Consider the following 22,600-nt stretch of genomic DNA (forward strand, 5'->3'; position numbering starts at 1 on the left):
GATTCCCCTCCAACATATACCCCCGTCACTCTCTGTGGCGTTCCACCAGATTTACACCAGAGGAGATGGCAGGAAGAATCAGGCCTGGACTTTTATTGGGCCATTCACGCTCTGATGCCAATTGACAAGGGAGACTGTGGAATCTTCCTCATTGCAGATATTTAAGAGCAGGGTGGAGAGACATCTCGCAGGGATGGTCTAGATCAGTGTTTCTTAAAACTTTTTAAGACCAAGGAACACTAAACAATATTTTTTTTGTTGAGGGGGGGGGGAAAAATTGCCTGCCCCTTTAAGGGCAGCCATTTTGAACTGTGCTGTTCTCCGCAGCATACTTTGACTGCCTCGCAGCCCACCGGTGTACCACGGAACAGTTTAAGAAACACTGCTCTAGACGGTGCTTGGTCCTGCCATGAGGGACCCTTCTTGAGGTCCCTTCCGGTTCTAGGGTTCTATGATGCTTCCGCCACACAGCTTGGCCATCGGTGTGGCCCTTCAAAGGGGTCCCGCGAACTTGAATCCGTGCAGCGAGCACAGAGAGACTGGCCATTCTTACAAAGCAACAAGAGCTGTTTTTCTAGTCAGAACAGCTGGAGGCACGCGGTCAGGTGGTATCAGAGGCTGACCCTGCCCCCTCAAAAGAGGGCTCTCAATATTGAACAGCTTTAGGGCTGGTTTGGAACCAAGCAAGTGCTAACAGGCTGCGGGATGAGACTGAAACAGTTGTCAGTCGAGAAACAGAAAACTCACCTGGAACTCTTTGACTGAGACACACACAGACACCAGCAGAGCTCTGGGGGGCACTGTTAAACCTCACGGTGTGCAGGACACCGTGCAGACCCATTTGAGATGGATAAACTCAAGCACACAGGGTCACTTTGTCAAATGCGCCCAGGCGCCTGACGCGAGGTCCCAATGTGTTTGTGGTTTACCTGGGAATAGAATGCTTAGCGCTCTCACCCCTAGGTAATACTGCTCCTGTTAAAAGGGACAAAAGTACCTGGCCAGCTCCACTTCTCCTCAGCTTGTTGGGGAGAAACCCTGAACCAGTAGGGCCTTGTTCTAGAGCAGGTTTATATAGGGTCATGAGTTCCCGTTTCTAACAACGAACAGACAAACATCTCTGCTCAAAACTGCAGCAGGCCCTACACCTGGCTTTATTTTAGGAAGGGGGAAGAATAGTCTGTCTAGTGGGTAAAGCGCTGGAATAAGGACAGCTGGGGTTTAGTCTCAACTGTGTACCAGGAAAAAGAAAGCTCTTTGGCAAGCCATACTGCCTGTCTCTTAAGTTTTCCCACGTACAATGGGGGACAGTAACACAGTCCTAGCTCTCGGGGTGTTGTGAAGGTCAAGCCACTTCATTTACAAGGTGCCTTGAGAAACTCACCAGAAAGGTACCAGGGAGAAGGGCAAAATGAAATCCTGTTGCTTCCACCAGAGGACAGTGATGGTCCCGTGCAGCAAGACAGACGGCCACATGCACTGTGTTCACAAGCAAAGGGGGTCAAAACCCAGACTTTTCCTTCGATGGGGAAACAAGCCACAATGGTGACACCGGCAGTGTCCTTTTGACATGTCTCTTCGAAGCAACATTTATTAGATTGTCCCAGTTAAAAAAAAAAAAATCTCTCCCTCGTCCCCCAAAAATTCAACATTTTTCTACCAAGTCAATTTTGACAAAACCGGCCTTCTGCCGTGGGGAGGGGAAGGGGGAAGAGGGAGGAACCCCTCTTCCCACTAAAAATGTCAGCTAACTGCAGCAGGAAACAAACTTTCATCTGCCACATAGCTTCCCCCTCCTGCGTGTGCGCGCTCAAGCATCCGTGAAGTGACTGTTTATGGCAGGAAAAAACGCTTCTTGACCCCCTGAACATAATTATACCCCATTCCCTGAAACCATAAACTTGGATTACCTTATCTTAGCATGAACAGCTGCAAATGCTGTCATGCATTGATACAATCAAGTCCGTATTTATTTTAATGCAGTTCCAGGAAGCGCAACACGGACATCCTACTGAGGTAGCTATACACAGCATAAAGAAATGCCTCTCTATTGCTTAACACATGCTCTTTAAAGCTCCTGGGAGAATTTCTTACCTTGTCATTATTTACAGGAGCTTCCGGGGGTAGCCGAGTTAGTCTGTTACAGAAAAAAAACAGCAAGAAAACAGTCTGGTAGCACTTTATAGACTAACAAAACATGTAGAGGGTGGTTTGAGCTTCCGTGGGCACAACCCACTTCATCTGAAGAAGTGGACTGTGGCCACGAAAGCTCATGATCCCATCTACATGTTTTGTTAGTCTATAAAGTGCTACCAGACCATTTGCTTGCTATTATTTACAGGGTTGGCTTAAAAAAAAAAAAAAAGATATAAAATTATGGATCATACACGCTTACGCTGGGTGGTTCACTGTTCCCCTCTAGGACTAGGCCACAGCCTCGAAATGGGAACCTGCCACAGCCTCGAGCGAACAGAGCTTTTAGCTCAGAGAGATGCTAGGTTTTAAGTCCGGGATTTGAGACCTGCTGCCCAACAGGTGTCATGCTCCATATGCAGCAAAACCTTCTGCAATGGCTGGAAAATCTTGACACCAGGACGGGGTAAACACATGGAGATCCTCCTTTGCTCAGACTATGAAGGGAAGCCAATAAGCGTAAGAGGAAGGGCCCATTCGGGAACGAGGTTCACCCCCAGCCCCTGAAGAAGGGAGCACCAAGGCACGCCCCAAACCAAACAGATGCCCAGGAAGCTTTGGGAAGCCAGCACCATCTGCGTGAAGGCACTATGCCTCCCTCCTGGTGTGTGTTCCTTTACAGCTGTTCCCACAGGGACTCCATGGTCCCACGTGCCTACCAGGACTCTGACCAAGCGTCTGACCTCCTTGCTGATTCCTATTCAGCTGGTGAGGGAGTGTCATATTCCCCCATCCCCACCTGCTCTGCCACTTGGCCTGAGCAGTGTCCATCGTGTCCTCAAGAGCATGTGGAGAAGCCTCCAGAGGGCAGGGTCAGATGGTGGTGGTGGGGGGGAGGAGAGAGAGAGAGAGAGAGAAAGAGAGTGTGTGTGTGTGTGTGTGTGTGTGTGTGTGTGTGTGTGTGACTGAAAATCCAGGGTGCAGGGGGGGAGGAGGGAGGAACCAGAGGGGAGGGTGTTCACACCTCTGCCTGGTTCCAATGGGTCAGGCAAAGCTTCTAATCCTCGCTCTGACCAAGGCTCCTTCCCCAGCTTGGGGCAAGCCTCTTACCCCTCCCACTGTGACACACGAGGGCCGTTGGAAGGGCAAGGAGCATTAGCAAAGTGCTCTGGACACAGCCAACGCTCTCTCTGTGCTAAAGAGGATAATTACTGCTCCTGCAATTTGAAATCCATTTGAGAAGCCTTCCAGTTCCATTCCCCCGAAGGAACAACTGCAGAAGAAAACAACGCTGGCTGCTTCTCAATACTTCTCTACGTGCACACTGGCACCACAGTATCAACGATCTACGCAAAGCTTTTGCATCCTCACCGGACGTCTCGTTACGGCCTTTGCTCAGGGATGCAGCGGCTGTTTCCCGCTGTCATGGCAAACAACGGGACCTCAAGCACATCTTGTAAGATCCTTGCAGGAAAGGCGCTAGTTTCAACAGAGATCACTGAGGTTCGTTAAGACACACTCATTTTAATGGCTGTTCTGTCAAGTGTGTAGATTTCCTCCAGTGCATGTGTGTTATCCCATGAGGATCCGAAGCAGAATTACAAAGCTCTCTATTCGGGACCATTTTGACTGCTGCACACAACATCTTTCCCAAACCATAATGGGGAGTTATATTTTACCTCTTTTCAATGCTGGCTGTGCAGGGGGCTTCTGACAATAATGATGATGCTCTCTAAAACATGTTAATTATCTGTTGGATCATTTTGAAAAGCCCCATATGCAAAAAGAAAACGCTGTTTAATCACATCCTGTCATCAGCAGAGCGACCTAACAGCCGGGCACCTGAATGAAGTTCATGCCTCCATTAAAACATTGAACATTCCCAAATCTAAGTCAGCTGAGTGTGCTTTGTCCTGAGCTGCACTAACACAGAAAGCAAAGCATGCATCATCACATGTTCATCAACAAAGGAGAGCCGGTTTTGGATCATCAACTGCATTATCTTTTCACTGCTGGATGGAAGAGGGGAATTTATAATCTTCAGACCAGATACAAAGCATTGACCCATGCCGTTATAGTGGAGGGCAACTTCCAACTAGCTTTTACTGAACACAAACGTCCTTTGTTGTCTTTCTCCCATGGTTGACATCGTCTGGTAAGCGGCTTCCCTTCTCGCGTGTGATTTATCATAGCCAAAAGAAACACAGAACTCAGGCATAAGTTAATGAAAGAGAGAATAAGCTGTTGTGATGAGGTTGTGCTAAGGTGCAGCATTCCCGTTTGGCTGCCACATTTCCTTGTACCAATACAAAACAGCCCGGGTGAATCTCACTCCCTGAACCTTTCTTTTGTCCACAGCAGCTTTGCAGCAAACAGCCCCGCCCCCTCTGCCATGTAAAATGCGGTGCCTGTCCCGATTTTAAAAAACTCCTGTGCCAAGGACCCTTTCCGGTGAGTAGTTCCAGTTGTCTCTGGACCAGATGCGGTGCCCATCAGATGCTAGGCTTCGTCAGAGTCCCATTTAGGTCTCAATTCTCTTCCCAGTCCACTCTGCTCCAGCTCCGTGATAACTGCCATGTACTTAAACTCATTAGGTCTGTGGTTGAAGGTCTCCACTAATCTGTAGGTCTCTGGACGATCTGTCGCATAGAAAAGCTGTGCCTGATTGGCTAGGCACTGAGCTTCAGGGACACTCTGCAAGGTTTAAAAAAAGAAAAGAGAAGACCGTGTCACACAGTGAAAGCAGCGCTAATGGCATGAAAGCGAGTTCCCCTTTCAAAAAAACTGGGTAGCTGATGATGAGCTGCAAACAGATCCCTCTCCAGTCTGCTTCTGTTACCTTAGCAAGCTTCCTACCCCGTTCCTAACACCATTCAAAGTTGTGCTAGTTTGTCAAAGCTCTCTACAAGCCCGTTGCATTGGCCTATTTACCTCAGTGTCACTCTTACAAACCTGGTCTTCTCAGAGCAACGATTTTCAGGAACCAAAGCACCCCCTGCCACCTTCCTCCCCGACTCTGAACAGAACCCCCTTACCTTTCCCTTCTATTGCTCGTTGGACTTCCTCCCTAAAAACATTCAGTAATACTCTGTATTAAACACTGCAATTCCTATGTCTACCAGTATAAAATTCTGTCAGAGGTGAGATTTTATTTTAAGAACATAAGAATGGCCATAAGGTCCATCTAGTCTAGTATTGTCTTCTGACCGTGGCCAATGTCAGGCGCCCCAGAGGGAATGAACAGAACAGGGAATCTTTAAGTGATCCATCCCCTGTTGCCCCTTCCCAGATTCTGGCAAACACAAGCTAGGGACACCATCCCTGGCTAATAAGCATTGATGGACCTATCCTCCATGAATGTATCTAGCTCTTTTTTGAATCCTCTTTTATTCTTGGCCCGCACAGCATCCTCTAGCAAGGAGTTCCACAGGATGACTATGCGCAACTTTGTGTGAAGAGCAACTTTCTTTTAATTAGTTTTAAACCTGCTACCCATTCATTTCATTTGGTGTCCTCTAGTTCTTCTATTATGGCAACTAATAAATAACTTTTCTTTATTCAGCCTCTCCACACCACTCATGATTTTATATACCTCTATCATATTCCCTCTCAAACCAGCTGAGCTGGTTCATTCTGATTGGAATTCCAAGGTCACATGTTTCTGTTTCCGGACTGGCTGAGCAACTAACAACCAAGCTTAATCCAACACAATGTTTCTGAATTAAAAATACATTTCCCTCGAGTATTCTCCAATTTCCACACTATTTCTATGAATCTTTGTGACCAGGGACTGATGGATGCTAATAGACAGATGCCACAAGGGGCACACAGAGCTTTTCCAGAGATCCCTGGTCAGCTATATGCAAAATAATTCGCTACAGGGTGGCATGTGAGGTGTTTCCCGAGAGCCAGTAGCCCACTGGACATCAATCACTATGCAATGTACATATAGATAATATTAAGGAGCTCTGTGTATACTGCAAATTGTGTTCTTAAGGCAGGTAACCAGGATAATGACAAGTCACACACAAATTCCTTTCATAGCAAGAGATAACACACACTGCAATCTCTCTCCTCCGGTCAAGGGTGTCATATGCGAATGTCTCACGTGGGGTGCCTGTGTGTACACTGAGCAAAGAGCTAATCAAGACATTGTGAAATCTTCAAGAGAGGACATGTACAAGAAAAAAAAAACCAAGCAGCCAGGAACAAGATCCTGTTCAGGAGTAAAAACAGTGGAATGAGGCTGTAGAATTAGTTTATGGAAACATTACAGAAAACAGAGAAAAAAGGAATAAACATTTAAAAATTCATATAAATATCCACTGAACTGTTTTTATTTTGAGATTTGTCTCGCTCTAGTATTTAGAATCTGATATAAAAATATAATTCACAAACAAAACTTTGGTAACCAAGTTAAAATCAGAAATGCAGCAATAATAGAACATTGGGGTGATTGAAAATCATTAAGTATCGGAGAAGAAAATGTCCATTAAGGTAAAATGTTTCCATTTATTTTGCTGAAGTGTGGATATGCAGAGTTAAGGCATCTACACTCGTAAATGTTAAGACCAGAAGAGACCATTAGATTAGTCTGATCCAGCACTGAATCCAACAGATATACTCGAATCTAACAGAGTTATCAGAAAGGCCTCCAGTATTGATCTGAACACTTCAAGTGATGGAAAGACTATCACTTCCTTTGGCAAATTGTTCCACACATCATCAAATCACCTTAACTCTGCCCCTTCAACAGCAGATCCTCTACTAAAACATTATACAAACATGCAATTAATGATCTTGGCAATAAGAGTCCCATAATTCATGACATGCACTAGTTCAGCTCTCTCAGTAGAATTACATCCTCACTCAGAGTAGGGGAAGGCACAAGGAAAATCCAAAGCAGGCTTTAATATAGGCTTTTTGATTTGTCTATCAGTGTTCATTTTAAAAAGCGTGTTTTAACATTGTTGGTAAGTGCCAACTTTTTCATCATTATTCTTTAAATCTCCTTCCTTAAAAAGGAGAAACTGAGGCTCCAAATCCTGCACTTTTCTAAATTATCCTTCAGTATTTTGCTAATGGGGGAAAAAAAATAGACAGCATAAACTACAATCACTAGACACCCAGACTGCAGGCTTTTGGGAGTTTTTGGCCTTACCTTAGGTTTACTATTCAGTGGATAGCTGTAGATTTCTTTAGTCTAATTACTTTAGGGGAAGGATGGAAAAGCAGCAGCACTTCTCATTCAGAAAAATCACCGGATTCTGTTCATTGTGGATTTACAGGACTTAGCTTTTAATTGCTTTTAAAGACGGAGTATCAGATCTTAGTATAACACTAAAGAACCAATATGGGATCCTCTTACCAGGAAATTGGAATTCATTTCGGCAGTCATTAGCACTATCCCCTTTTCTTCTTGAAGTTCTGGATAATGGTACAATATCAACTGGCTAGAGGCGGCTTCACCTCGGGTCTGCAGGAGATAAAGATTTCTTAAGAGTGCCTTGGAAAGAACTCTAGATCTATTGCATATTTAATAGTCTGCTAATCAAAAAAATGTGAATACCCGCTGCATGGATAGACTCACTCCTTCAGAGTCCCTCCTAGGAAGGTCAAGGAGAGGCAGTCTGAACTAGGAATCAATCATTTGCACTTCTGTGGGTCTGTAGACAACAGTAAGTCACAGACACATCGAGGTTAAGGCCAGAAGGGACTGACTATTAGATCTTCTGACCTGAACGGCAGGATAGTACATTAAATCTCACCCAGTTACCCCTGTATCGAGCCCAATCACTTGTGCTCAGCTACAGCTCAACTTCCAGAAAGGCCTCCAGTCCTGGTCTAAAGGTTTTAAAACCTTTTTTACATTCCAAATCCCCAGAAGTTGTCATTTAACGTCACTAATGGATGAAAAAATACTTCATCGTCTTCATGTGAGGGGAGTACATTATCCTGCTTCTTCACAAATACAGACCAGAAATAATTTTGTGAGCACTTCTGCCTTTTCTGCATCACTAACAGTTTTACCATCTACAGTTAGTAATGATCCTCTCCTATTGCTATAATTCCTTTTGTTCCTGCTATGTTTAAAAACCTCCTTCTCATTATCCTTAGCCCTGCCAGCCATGGATTTTTCACTGGCGTTTTTAGCTGCCCTGATCAATTTCTACCCTTCAGATTTTCAAATTTTATATTGACTGCTATCTTCTCTCCCCTCCCCTCCGCCCTTTTTCCATTTGTTATATATTCCTTTTTATTTCTAACTGTTGCCTTCGCTTCACCAATGAACCAGGATTGGCGTTTAATGCTTCACCACTGAACCAGTATTGGATTTTAAGCAAAGATGTTCAGTCGATTGATTGTGGAATCACTGCTTTCTGGCTATCTAATAAACTCTTCCTAAATAATTTCCACATTTCATTCATATTTTTCTGTCTAAATTTTTCCCCCTCAGTCAATTCCTCTGAAAACTTTCCTCATCTCTGGAAAACTAGCCCTTTTAAAGCACCAAGTTATCTCTATTACTGGCTGGGATTTTCCTTTGTTTGCACCTATTGAGAGTAATCAGGTTATGACTGTTGGTCTCTAGGCAACCACCAGCCTCCAGCCCAATGATTCAGTCATTTTCATGTGTCACAAAAAAGTCCAAAATAGAGTTCTTGTGTTGCGGACAATTCCTGTTGTACTAAAAAAGGTTTATTCTAGATAATAATTTACCTACATAATAAATAGGTATGAAACTAGCTGTAAGATGCGAAATCAGAAAGCCTATTTCTGATTGGACAAGAATAACTATGCTGGTATACAACACAAGTCACAGAGGGGTTAGAAGCGAAAGTGTTTATAGACATTTTAAAAATTTAAAACACAACAAATAGTCCTGCAGCACCTTAGAGACTAACAAAACATGTTGATGGTATCATAAGCTTTCGTGGGCACAACCCACTTCTTCAGATGACTGAAGTTCTGAAACGTTCAGTTACTAAATAAATAGCGCGAGGGAGAGGAGAAGGAAAAAAAGGGGAGGGGGAAAGGGAAAAGAATAGTCAATTCGAGTGTTCATGCCACATGAAGCTGATAGAGAAGGTATTAAGTATTCTTAAGTACCCATTGTTTGGCACTTTAAGGGTACATCTAGACTACAAGCCTCTTTTTTTGAAAAGAGAGCCGCTTTTTCTAAAGAGCACCCAGGCAGTCTGGATGCTCTCTTTCGAAAAAGCCCTGTTTGCGTTTAATAATGCCTTTTTTCAAAAGAGCACTTTTGAAAAAGGCGTTATTCCTCGTAAAATGAGGTTTTCCACAGTCGAAAAAACTGCCATGTTCTTTCGATTTAATTTCGAAAGAACACAGCAGCAGTCTAGACACAGGTGTAGTTTTTTTTGAAAAAAGGCCACTTTTTTTAAAAAAAAAAAACCTGTAGTCTGGACACACCCTTAGATAGGAAGATGATGTCTATTTGGATCTGTGCCTTCTTTATCAGCTTCACGTAGCAGGGACACTCTGACTATCCCTTTTTTCCCCACCTTTTTCCTTCTCCCCCACATCCGCTATTTATTTAGAAACTGGGTGTATGTGTGTGTGTGTGTGTGGGGGGGGGGGTGTCTTTATAAAGCATATGCTAACTTCTTCTCTACTGTATTCTCAATAAACATGGCATATTGCCTTTTCCCCTGAAAAAGATCCCATGTGTTTCTTATAAACATAAAACTTGTACCATGCAGTTGTTCTTAGTGGCGATAACCTGTCAGCTCTTTGGTTTCAAATCCAAAAGCACAGCAATTCCAGGCGTGCAGCACCACCCTGACACATGAGTTCGTGATTTTTATTTGGAGAGGATGAGCTTGAGTCTCCTTTGTACAGTGCTTCCAAATCTACAGAGGAAGTATTCGACTGCTCTTCCCTTTGCCTGTGCGTAAGAGTCCAGAAAATCGTCCACATCTTTTTAAAAAAATGGGATTGTTCTCTTTGACTTGCAGTTACAGTTCTGCATGTTCCAGTTTTCTGATTCAGCAAGCTAAGCAGGTTCAGACACGCTCTGTACCTGGGTGGGAGACCTCCAAGGTTCGCTCTGTGACATTCGTTCCTCTGAGTTATCTCCTCCCACAAACTGTCTTCAGTCGAATACTTTATGCAGAGACCGATTGCTGAGGATATGTGAAAGGAAACCTTGCTTACTTGAGCAAGGTGGGCTAGGAAGAGGTAGGGTAGATCTGCAGAACAGGAAGGCTGACAGATGATTTGTCGTATTCGATCAAAGCAAACTGGAATAAAACCAGTAAGGGCTGAACAAACAGCTAAGATGATGACAACCCCTTTCGTTTCCAATACGACGAAGGGCTACATCCTCACTGAATTAGAACGGCTCATTTAAAAACACACACCAGCAGCAGAAATGCTGCATTGCATGGCACTTGGAGGAAACAGCGCAAGCTATTGCTTGGCATTTTACGGAATGATTCCGTTATGCAGGGTTGGGTGGTTTCGTTTCAGGTCGCATCTACTTCTCGATGTCAATCAGAGCCAAATGCATCTGGGGTCTCTCCTCTACCCCTGGGGAGTGATACCATCAGATCCACCCACCTGAATGTTGATCAGCGCAGTGAAGTGCAGTTCTGAGCCTGACCACTGCCCCACAAAAAACTCGTAGCCTTCTTTCCTTGGCAAAGCACATAGGAACTGCAGAGAAAAGACAGGCAGCGTTATACGGGCTCCCAGCCCCCAACAGAACAAACGGGCACCCCCACTGCATGAAACGGGGAGCCACAGAAGGGAGATGGTTATGGAGACAGAACTTGGGCCTTGTTGACACTGAGGATGGAGTGTAGGATACACAGAGCTACAAGTTGCCCTGAATAGCAGGCTCATGTTTTTTAGGCCTTTAAATCGGTTTTGTTGCTGTTATGTGAGCCAAAGGGCAAAACAAGATTCTATCAATGTACCGGTACCAACGGGGTTCTTCAGCAGGGAGTCTGACATGTCTGTCATGCCCCTTGCACCCTATCCAGCAGCACTAGCGTGGGGTGGAGTCAGGAGCAATCCAGCACAAGGTGACTACATCTGCAATGAACTTGCCAGGAGCAGGGTGAGCAATGAGACATGCAGCTGTACAGAAGCAGACACAGATGTGACGCAGAGGTTGCTGCTGTGGAAAAGGTGCTGTGGCCATTCTCCAGGGAGCGACCATGACCTGCGCGTGGGGAACAAAGGGATGTGGTCCATCGCAGAGCGAACATATTCAACACGTCAGGCCTGACACAATGCTAGCGGTGCTCAATGGTGCTATATCAAGCCATTAGCCTGAAGGTTAATTAAGAAAGCAATTCAGGATCAGCAACGGGGGGGGTGGGGGGGTCACTATGCAGCAGTGTCAATAAAGCTGGCGTACAAAGCTGGTTTCTCCACAGGGCAGCAATCAGATTTAACCACATGGCACCTAATAAAGTGAAATCGAGCTATGTCGTTACATTTCCAGGATAAAACTAAACTTGGGAAACTGGTGTCCAGATACGGTTGTGGAACTCTTTGCCTGTTCCAGACATACTGGAATGTTTGACAGCGATGAGTGATCGTATCTGATCGCTAAAACCAATACTGGATCAGCTGGCTTTCACCAATCAAGTTACTACAGTTAGTCTGAAGAACCAAAGGTCAAAAGTTCTAGTTTCACTTCTAGAGAGAAGAAACCCATTAAAGCTGTACAAGCATGCAGTATAGATCACACTTACCGACGGACAGGTCTGGGCACGCTTCCACATCAAATCAAACATCTCTGCCTTTGAAGAAATAAGATCATTAAATTAAACTTTTGCAGCATGAAAATAATGGATATACAGTTATCACTCAGGCGCTCCGTTAATCTTTATAAGACACAGGACTCCACTTGAGGTATAACCAGCGCAGAATCTTATGTATCTTCCTAGTTATGCTGCATAACCATGTAATCTTGTTCAAGCGTTCCACAAATTTCCTCTCCCTGCTGTTTTCTTTGCCCTTTTGTTGAGTCATACATTAATATAGACTATAAAGTCTTCAGAGCAAAAGAAATGTGACGTTCAACTGTTCATTTTGCTACGGTAACTACTTACGGGAATAACTGCATAAACTGTATCTCTTGCAGAAAAATACTGCTTCCAGATCTGTAAGAAAGGAGGGAAACCAGATACGATTAAGACCACAGAAAAGCATCTAGCATTTAATATAAAACACTTTTTAAAGTAAGTACTCATTTGTCAACTACTCTTTGATTGTAAGCCTATCAGGGCAAGGGCCATTTTTCCATGTATTTCTGAAACCCCTAATTTCCTATATAATGCTCCAAAACTATCAGTACCAAACAACGCATACTTTATCCAGACAACTGCCATAAATAACAGGATCAGATTTGATGGCCGCCAGGTTAGTAATGGTGAGAAATACGTCAAACCGTGTGACTTTTCACAACTCTCTCAAGTGAAAGATTATTTCTAAGAAAGAAATGTACAAGATCTCTCCTATCAGAAGATTAGTAACTTACATTTTTAACAATTCTCTGTGCCCTGGCCTACACTAGGGCTTTATTTTGAAATAACCTCCCTTAGGTCGAATTAATAAGTGGAGCGTCCACATTATTTTGAAATAATGAGCCACTTATTTCAAAATCAGTATTCCTGCTTTCCTCGGGGAACAACACTAATTTTGAAATAGTTATCTTGAAATAGCAGTAGTATGGATGCTCCAGTGCTGCTATTTTGAAATAACTATTCCCCAGAGTAATTCAAACTAATTACTCCCCAGTGATTCCTGGGGCTATAAGTCAAGGTAGTACCTCCACAATAAAAAGAACCGGCCTCGGACTGATTTCAAAGCTTGCCCGTAGCAAGGACACACTATTTCAATTTTGTTATTTCGGGAGTTATTAAATGGATTTGTTATTTCAAAATAAGTTTCCTAGTTTAGACATGCCCTGTGTACATAGAGTTACGCTTCTTACTTTTAAGTAAGTCATAAGAATTTTCAAAACATTTGATAAAGTTGGGTTGGTATTATTCCTTTTGTTACACATACAGGGAAAGTGAGTTATACTTTTCAGGTATCAAAAGGGGTGTCACAAGGAGGAGGGAGAAAACTTGTTCATCTTGGCCTCTGAGGATAGAACAAGAAGCAATGGGCTTAAACTGCAGCAAGGGAGGTTTAGGTTGGACATTAGGAAAAGGTTCCTAACTGTCAGGGGGGTTAAACACTGGAATAAATTGCCCAGGGAGGTTGTGGAATCCCCATCACTGGAGATATTTAAGAGTAGGTTAGATAAATGTCTATCAGGGATGGTCTAGACAGTACTGGGTCCTGCCATGAGGGCAGGGGACTGGATTCAATGACCTCTCGAGGTCCCTTCCCGTCCTAGTATTCTATGATTCTATACGCTCAGCCCAACGTCATTAATAATCTTAGAGGCAGTTAGACATACAACACTCCCTCTCAAAACTCTTTTCTAACTGCTAGACAATACTACCTCCCTATAATCCTCAATACTTAATCAGAATCTTCAGAGAGGCCTTTAACAAATGAAAACTTGGAAGTTTGGTGCTGCCTTAGAGATCGTGTGTATGCAAGATATCCTCAAACACTTTATCGTCTCTCAATCTGAGAAGCAAAAAACTTTGCTTGAGCTAGGCTGCTTCAGAGATGTAGAATGGAAGCAGATTTTTAAATAGATAAAAGAGGAAAATAGATCTCAGTGCAAGGCTCACAAGTGTGCCAGGAAAACAACCTTTAATCCTGCTATTTTTAATAATAATTCACTTCCCTCTCCTCACCGTGAGCATTGTTAGTGCTAGTGAAAGGCAGCCCGCTCAGAGCCAGAGGACTTTGGTTCTTCTGAAGAATGGCAGAACAGGGTGCAACACAGGCAACCGTAGCTTCCTGCAAGATGCCCCACCAAATCTACTTTCAAATCCGACTGCAGCTGGTGAGCAGGCAATTCAGTTACACCCTTGCTCAATTGTTGGGACACTGCCAATTGCATTCAAGCCAACTGTTGACTGATGAGGTCAAGCTATGCTCTGTGGAGCTTCACAAAGGTGTTCCAGGTCCCATTACCTAATCCCAAAAGAGCTTTTTTCATTTGTTTTAATGTTTGGCTGAAAGAGATTCCTTTATTTGCATAATTCTTCCAAGTGCACATTGCAGCCTCACACACAGAAAACTAACACGTGAACTCCAAAATGACATTTAGCATGAATTTTAACATGTTCACCTGTTTTATTTCCTCTGGTGTTTTCTCCTTCACCATTTCAACATTCAGTACTGAATCAAGGGTCTGCAAAAGAAAGCACAAAGGACTCACAATGAAGGCAGTTCAGTGGTAGAACGAATCCAGGCTGCAGCGGGTTCAGAAGCCACATCTCATGTAAACTAGGGGGCTACTTCTACATTGGCTCCTTCTCCGGAAGAGGCATGTTAATTTCCAACTTCAGTATAGGGAAATCCACGGGGGATTTAAATATCCCCCGCGGGATTTAAATAAACATGGCCGCCGCTTTTTTTCCGGCTTGGGGAAAAGCCGGAAAAAAAGCGTCTAGACTGGCGTGATCCTCCGGAATAAAGCCCTTTTCCGGAGGATCTCTTATTCCTACTTCAAAGTAGGAATAAGAGATCCTCCGGAAAAGGGCTTTATTCTGGAGGATCGCGCCAGTCTAGAATCTTTTTTCCGGCTTTTCCCCAAGCCGGAAAAAAAGCGGCGGCCATGTTTATTTAAATCCCCCGCGGATTTCCCTATTCTGATGTTGGAAATTAACATGCCTCTTCCGGAGAACGGGCCAATGTAGACGTAGCCGGGATTTAAAATCCCAGTTAATCAGTTAACCAGTTAAACACTAGGTTTAACCAATTAAGCAGGATCCCACGCAGGCTAGTTGGCAGCCACTCGCCCGGCTCACCTTCTATGCTTGGGACCGTGAGGGGCTGCCCCTGCCCCATGCTGCCCCTGCCCCAGCCCCAAGCATGGAGAAGACAGCTTCTGCTCCCCGCCCACCTGCAATCGGGGCAGGAGCAGCCCTCTGCCTGCAGCAACCGTGTGCAGGGGGCTGCTCCTGGGTACTGGTTAACCCAGAGATGGGCAATAATTTTTAACAGGGGCCACTTCAGAAATTTTTTTAAGTGGCCCGGAAGGGGCGGGGCCTCAGGGAAGAAGGGACGGAACCAGGATACACATGAAGTCTCCCTCCCCCACCCCACACTGCCCAGAAAGAACCGCCAGCTGTTTGGAACAGCTGGCGGCTCCCTCTAGGCACCCACACCCTGGCAGTGGGAGGAGACTTGGTGCGCTTCCTTCACTACCCTCAGGTCAATCAGGGACGGGGACAGCATGCAAAGTCTGCCCCGCCCTGCAAGGGAGCACTGCACTTAGTCACCCAGCTGAGCAGCAGCTGGCGGCTGACTCCAAGTGCTGAGCCCCTTGCAGGGCAGGAGGAGACATTGCGCGTTTCCCCACCTCCAGGCCCTGATTGGCCTAAGGGGGGGGAGGCGCGAAGCCTCCTGCTCCCTGCCCTCTGGCATGCAGGGCTTAGAGTCAACCTTGACTGACTAAGCGCCATGCTCTGCCCCATCCCTAGGCCCTGATTGACCCGGGGCAGGGGAGCAGCAGGGCCTCTGTGGGCTGGATCAACCCATGGAGGTCCTTTTGCCCACCCCTGGGTTAACCGGTACCCAGTAAGCATCACCTGTTACTGGGTAACCGGTTGCCCATTCATGTCCCTAATTTAAGCCATACCTGGCACACTTAATTATCTCTTAGCCGGGATTCTCTGGTCCGGCAATATCTATGGTCCAGCACAGATGTTGCAGGACCTCAAGAGTCCCGGTGGAGGGCCAGTGGCAAGGATCCCTGCAGGGTCCGCTGGGCGGTGGGCTGCCCGCAGCGAGGCCGCCTTCAGTGCGCGGCAGCAGGTCTGCCCAGTGGGGTTGGGAGACATGCATGTGGCTACCCGGCAGGACTGGGAGCTGCGGTAGCTCAGTGGGACGGGGATCCGCGGCTACCTGGCAGGTCCTGGAGCCAGGGCAGCAATGGCTGCCCAGCAGGATTGGCAGGACAGTGGGGCCAGTAGAAGGTGAGGAGCCGGGTAGGAGGCCAGTGGGCTTGGGCGGGGAGGGGCAGCAGCAGGGGAATCCAGAAATGACTTCCTCACGTCTGGCAAAATCCCTCATCTGGGACTGGTCAGGTGCCAAGAGTGATGGATCAAGGAGGTCCAACCCGTACAACCCCCCCAAAAAAAGAAAGAAAAATCAATCTTAGCATGAGCTACAACATAAGGAATTTCAGACTCTTGCATCCCACACGAGAACTGGCCTAGCGAGAAAGTGATGTTTAAAATCAATCTCCAGGCTTGATTCCCAGGCATGCCAGAGCCGGGTACAGAGGTCTATTTGATCTCACCTTATCTTTTGTGAATCCTTCCTTTGATGCCTTCGAGCCCAAGGCTTCTGCCTAAAATTAAACACACATCCTTAAAGTTTTAAGTTTGTTTTCGTGTTATTTGCACAGCCCGATCCGCCACACGCAATATGCCCTCTGACAAAAATCAGTCGTGCTTGTGCCCAGTGGGGAGAAGTGAAGAAATCAAAGGACATACCTACGCAGTCAACAACCGTGTGCTGCTAAAGAGGCACTGAAAAGGCCTAAAAATTAGATCGACAGCTTTTCTTTAACACGAGATGGTCATAACCACTGCATTGTTCCTCTGCTCTGTTCTTGGAGCACAAATAAACAAGAGTCGCAGAAATCAGAGACAGAAATAGCTGCTAAGACGCCATGACTAGTTCACCCTTGTAGCCAGTGAAGGACCGCCCATTGCTTCAAAATCTTGGGTCTTTTGAAAAAGCCTCAAGCAATGGGGCTTCCAGCATTTCTCTAGCCCCAGTCTACACACAAAGCAGTCTGCTGTGAAGGGTATTTGTCAGAACCGTCTCCACTAGGGATGTGAACAGGTAACCAGTGAAGGGCGATGCTTTCTGGGTAACCGGTTCACAGGTGATGCTTACTGAATAATGGTTATCCACTTACCCAGGAGCAGCTCCTCACTCATGGCCTGCCACAGGTGGAGGGCTGCTCCAGCCCACAGGATTGCCTCTGTATCCGAGGCAGCAGCGCAGGATGCCAGGCGGGAGCTGGTCTGCGAGGGGAGCCAGTTTCAAATCCATCTCCCTTCGTAGACCGGCTGCCTGATGCCCTGTGCTTCTGCCCGGACCCGTCGTAAGCCAGGACTGAGCTGGGCTGCTGGCCAGCCTGCTAAAAAAGTGACTGGCAAGGGCAGGGGGAGGGAAATGCGAGTAGTCTAGAGCATTGACCTATAAGCTTTGCTTATCATCCCTATTGCCTCCCTCCCCCCCATCAGAGGCAGCAAGGGGGGGGAGCAGGAGCTGGGGGGAGCCAGCTTAAAAGCTGGTTCCCCCCAGCACTGTCTCCGCAGGGGGCAGAGAGGTAGCAGGGAGCAACTGATCTCCGACTTGTGCCTAGTCCCAGATGCTGCCCCTCTGCTTTTTAAATGTATTAAGAGCCTGCTGGCTCTGAATTCATTTAAAAAGCAGAAGCACGGGGTGGGGGAGGAGGGAGGCCGGCTCGTGCTGCGCCCCCCTGCTGCGCACCAGCCTTTCAAATGTATTAAGATCTTGTTGGCTCCCCTGCTGCGTACCAGCCGACAGGCTCTCAATACATTTAAAAGGCAGAGCCACAGCACCGCTTATCGACTAATCGACGGAAAATTCATCGAGTAGTCAATTAGTTGACTCAACTAAATTTAACATCCCTACTGCCAGCTCCCAGCCCGCACAGGCTCACGGCCTGGGAGTTGGCAGCCTCATGAGGAAGGGGCTACCGCTTCCAGTCCCACTCAAGGCTCTGACTCCCAGCCCATGTGGGCTAGAAGCCGGCAGACCAGCACGTGGCCAGAAGCAGCCGGGCTGGAGTAGCCCCTGCCCATGGCATATGGGCCTCTCCAGACTGTCCCCATTCAATCAGTTAACTGGTTATAACCTGTTAACTAATTAAATGGGATTTTACATCCCTGGTCTCCACCTTAACTGGCACAGAAAATTATTTAACTACTCCCGTGAATAGGACAACACTACTTTTAACACCTTTAAAGCATGCAAGTATATTCCATATTCAGAAAAACAAGATTTCAAAACATTCTCACGGTAACAGTGGTGAAAATGAATCTGGGGAACATATTGCTAACGACCATTGGCAGCAATGGGTCATTTACCAGTATAAAAAAAACCCTGGAAAGTGTTCTCCATCTAAGAGAGAAAACAGAAAATGCTTCCCAAAACTGAATCTGAAGTCTGCATTGTTCAGTTTTTTCTTATTACTCTTTTTATACCCCTAATTCCCCTCCCTTCTTGGTGTTTTTAGCTTCCTATAAGTATTGGAAGAGGAACTCTTCTTTTAGACCCTGCCTAAGCAAACTAAAACATAGGGTTTTTTTAAGAACTGAGACAGCAAAGTATTTGCACATAAATGGCCTCCTTGACTTTAACATCAACATGCTTAGAGTTAGGTATAAATTTAAGCTTCTTACTGAATTGAGGCCTATATCTTTCCTCAAAGATCAGTCCCTTCCAGCCTCTTAATCAAGTAGCTGGTAATTTCCACAGTTCTCAGACCTGAATTTGTTTACACATCCATGCAAATCAGGCTCATAAAAATGGAGTAACCCACCAAAGTAAGGTCCTAATGTGATGCAGCCAATGTTTCAGCACCCTTCAGGGGGTGTTGGGTCATCTGATGCAGAAGTCAGTATTTAAATAATGTTTTTGGTTGCTAGAGAAGTTTTTTGCAAGAGTATAAATAGTTTTCTTTTTAAAAAGTAATTTAAAACCTCGTCCTGTAATCCTGGCAGTGCACTTTAAGGCAATTCATTCACTACCCCAGTCCAGATTCGGTAAGTGGTGCACTAATTCTTCACACAAAGAAAAAAGCTGTTGAAAAATTAACTCTGCGTTATGTCTTCACACCCACCAAGAGAAGGCAGTGCCCCTGCAGCACTATAGCAGCAGCTCTGGAAGGGAATGAGAGGTAAAAATACTAAAATGCAATTCATTCAGATAAAATATTGGATCCGGACAAGTAAACAATAATAAGCAGAGTACATGAATGTGAATTACTAATTACAAAATCAATGGACAGCTGCCCAACCACTTCACTTTTATCAGTGATTCAGCTTCAGGTTGGGAATGCCAGAGGGGACCTACAGAAGCCAAATCCAGATTTAATAGTATTCAATAATTAATTTCGTTCATAAAAAAGATTGAAGACCATGTGACAATTGAGCTGGAGTAGTGATTGATCACAAACACTTTAAATAAGATTAAAATGCAGCATTTAGTAATAGCAACACCACCACTTGGAGCAAGCACCTGTCATGCATATTGCCAATGAGTCTTGCACATTCATTCAGACACTATAGAACAGGTACGTTTTTTAATTCTGATTCCTAGACTACAGTTGTAAAAGATGACAGTTTCGAGCTAATTTAAACAGAACACTGAATTTAATTTAACAATTGGTCTTGCCTTTTCTTCCATATATCTGATGAAGTCCATTTGTTTGGAATGCCCCACTGGCTGCTTTTTCACTTCACTTCGTTTCTCCATGCGGGATTCAAAAACATCTGGATTGGATCTGAAACACAGCTGAGACAGTCACTACTTTTGAGTGGCTACTAACTTTCTAGCATTTTAAAACTTGACTTTCCAACACACACTTTTATTCTCATTATTCCTAATTAGAGCCCTGCAAATCCGTGGATATTCGCATTGTATCCGTGGACCATGTTTACGGATCTAATGCGGATACACATTTTGTATTGGTGCTGAGCTTTATTTCTAATGAAGGAAGGCAAATCCATTAACTGCTAAACCAATCACATTGGGGCAACTGATACCCATAAATACATGCAGCCCACGTGGTCTAAATTGAGAGTTGTGTAGCTGTATTTTAAGGTTGACTCTGGCCTCAAACACAGCTCAGGTTTTAATAAAGACACAGCCCCAAACACTCTACAGCACAGCACTAAAACGAGTTATTTCAAACAAAAATCGTTTGTCCAGCCAGATTAGACCTAGAACTCAGGTGCTGTGCATAGCTGTGCAAGAGTCAGTAAGTAGGTCAAATCTGAGCCATGAACTACTACAGCTGACCAGTAACTTGCTTGGACATGTCAAACAACAGCATCAACTGACTGACATGTCATAAATTTGGGTTCGGGGACTATCCATAAAAAAAAGCAACACATATTTTGATGAATTTTGAGACTTTCCCCACCCCAACCTTGTAAAACTGAAACAAATGCAAAATCACACCCACCCACTGCTTGAATGTATTACATAAATAAGGCGACGATTTAGTGACAGACGTTACAGAAGTCACAGATTCCATGACTTTACCAGACCTCCATGACTTTCTGGCTTCAGCTGTCAGTGGCAGAAGCCAAGGCTGGAGGTGGGACTGTGCACACCTACCCTGCAGCTGAGGCTGAAACCAGAGCAGTGTGCCCCCCTTCCCATGGTGGGGACAGGAGCCAAAGCCATGCATGCCTGTTCTGCAGTGGGAATCATGCTCTCCTGTCCTATGGCTTACACTGGGGGCTGTGATCATGGTTGCACACTGTGTGCACATCTCCCCAATGGCTGGGGCTGTGTGTCTGGAGTTGGGGTTGCAGCGAGGACAGTGTCCCCTAGCTCTACAGCGAGTCACAGAGCTCTGCCCCCTCCAGCCCAGTGGTTATGTGTCCGCCTGTGGCTGAGGCTGCTGAAGCTGTGTCTCACTCTGAATTTATCTGTGATGGGTTTTGGCCGGTCCTTCCCGCTCCATGGGACTCCTGCTATCAATCAACCCCTGTCCCTCTTCCCGACACACACATCCTTAGCCCTGCCCTCTGGTTACTTTTAATCAAAGTCACACACAGGTTCCTGTGAATTGTTTTTGTCCACGACTTTTACTGAAAATAACTGACAAAATCTTAGCCTGAACAATAAGGTAGCCCACCTCCCTGCCAAACATCCCTCCCCATTGCCACAACCTCTCCCTATAACCCCCTTATGCCAACGCCAACCTCTATCTCCTACCTACCTGCTCCCCATCACTGGGCCTTAAGAAAACCAGAGTAAGGTTCTGGAGGAACTCACCCACCCCACTGCAGACACTGGATCAGCTCCCTCCTGCGGCAGCACCCCATGCCCCTCACATCCCCCAGCCCTCCCCTACCCTGAAGGCGCCGCCTGCTCCCAAGAGACCCAAGCTCTGGGTCTCTCCCAGCACCCCAAGTGCCATCTCCCCCTGGCCCCAGGGGCCCTGCTCCCAATGACATGCAGCACCCCAACGGCTGAGAACTCCAGCCCCTAGGGGTGCCCCTCTTCAAAGGGACCCCCATTCCTCCGAGGTTCCCTCCCCAGAGGGGTCCCCCTGCAAGGGGTCTCCACCCCCAGGGGTGTCCCCTCAAAGGAGCCCCCATGCCCCAAAGCTCCCCTGCCCCCACGAGCGTCCCCTTCAAAGGGGTCCCCCATCCCCCCCGAGGGGTCCCCTCCATCAGTCCCCTCCCCCACGAGCGTCCCCTTCAAAGGGGTCCCCCATCCCCCCCGAAGCGTCCCCCCATCAGTCCCCTCCCCCAGGAGTGTCCCCTTCAAAGGGGTCCCCCATCCCCCCCGAGGGGTCCCCTCCATCAGTCCCCTCCCCCACGAGCGTCCCCTTCAAAGGGGTCCCCCATCCCCCCCGAGGGGTCCCCTCCATCAGTCCCCTCCCCCACGAGCGTCCCCTTCAAAGGGGTCCCCCATCCCCCCCGAAGCGTCCCCCCATCAGTCCCCTCCCCCAGGAGTGTCCCCTTCAAAGGGGTCCCCCATCCCCCAGAGGGGTCCCCCCCATCAGTTCCCTCCCCCACGGCCCACAGGCCCCTCCCCCACGAGTGTCCCCTCCAAAGGGCCCCCCCGCCCCGCACCTGCGCAGCGCCCGGATCTTGTCCCGGTAGCGCCCGTAGAAGGGGTTCTCCTCCAGGCCGGGCTCCCCCCGCCCGGCCGGGCCCCGCGGCACCGCCAGCAGCCGGGCCTGGGGGGCGAGCAGGCCCAGGGGCCGCAGCACGGCCCGGCCGCGCAGCGCCCCCCGGGACAGGCCGGACACCTGCTGCAGCGCCCCCGCCATCGGCTCCCCCCACATGCAGCGGGGCCGCTTCCGCTTCCGCTCCGGCTCCGCCGCGCCGCCCCGCACCAGGGTTCCGGGCGCCAAAGGTTCCGGCCAGGGGGGCGGGGCCTGGAATGATGTGGGGGGAGGGGCTGAGCTGGAGGGGGGGTCTGGGAGGTGGCTGGGGGGCAGGGTTTCCCAACCTGTGGGTGGCCAGGTGGCTCTGAAGGAGCCATTCCCCTTTTTTGACTTGCCCCTGGTCACCAGCTCTTCCTGAATTGTCAGAAGGGGTCCCCCTCTGGGACCCGCCGGGCTAGG

General features: G+C 47.0%; 1 protein-coding gene across 2 annotated transcripts; it reads right to left on the reverse strand.

Moving 5' to 3' along the window:
• Positions 1-3,637: 3,637 nt before the first annotated feature.
• Positions 3,638-22,395, reverse strand: ATPAF1 (ATP synthase mitochondrial F1 complex assembly factor 1). 2 transcript variants are annotated; one of them, XM_075935919.1, is made up of 9 exons: positions 22,104-22,395; positions 19,684-19,792; positions 16,547-16,597; positions 14,369-14,431; positions 12,222-12,272; positions 11,862-11,909; positions 10,717-10,812; positions 7,502-7,609; positions 3,638-4,827 (listed from the first exon to the last, which is right to left on the reverse strand). In XM_075935919.1, the coding sequence occupies exons 1-9, from the start codon at positions 22,316-22,318 to the stop codon at positions 4,633-4,635; spliced, it is 936 nt and encodes a 311-aa protein (XP_075792034.1). In that variant the 5' UTR covers positions 22,319-22,395; the 3' UTR covers positions 3,638-4,632. The 2 variants fall into 2 exon arrangements, with proteins under 2 accessions (XP_075792034.1, XP_075792035.1); XM_075935920.1 differs by having other exon boundaries at positions 19,684-19,803; positions 22,104-22,341.
• Between the last annotated feature and the right edge of the window lie 205 nt (positions 22,396-22,600).

The sequence above is a fragment of the Pelodiscus sinensis genome, chromosome 9, assembly GCF_049634645.1.
Source record: "Pelodiscus sinensis isolate JC-2024 chromosome 9, ASM4963464v1, whole genome shotgun sequence".
Lineage (NCBI taxonomy): Eukaryota > Metazoa > Chordata > Testudines > Trionychidae > Pelodiscus > Pelodiscus sinensis.

Coding starts and splice junctions, on each gene's coding strand:
- ATPAF1 (XM_075935919.1), bottom strand. CDS start 22,318: ATGTGGGGGGAGCCGATGGCGGGGGCGCTGCAGCAGGTGTCCGGCCTG. Junction 11,910..12,221: donor CAGTTTATGCAGTTATTCCC/GTAAGTAGTTAC, acceptor ATTTCTTCAAAG/GCAGAGATGTTTGATTTGAT. Junction 4,828..7,501: donor AAATGAATTCCAATTTCCTG/GTAAGAGGATCC, acceptor TAAACCTTGCAG/AGTGTCCCTGAAGCTCAGTG.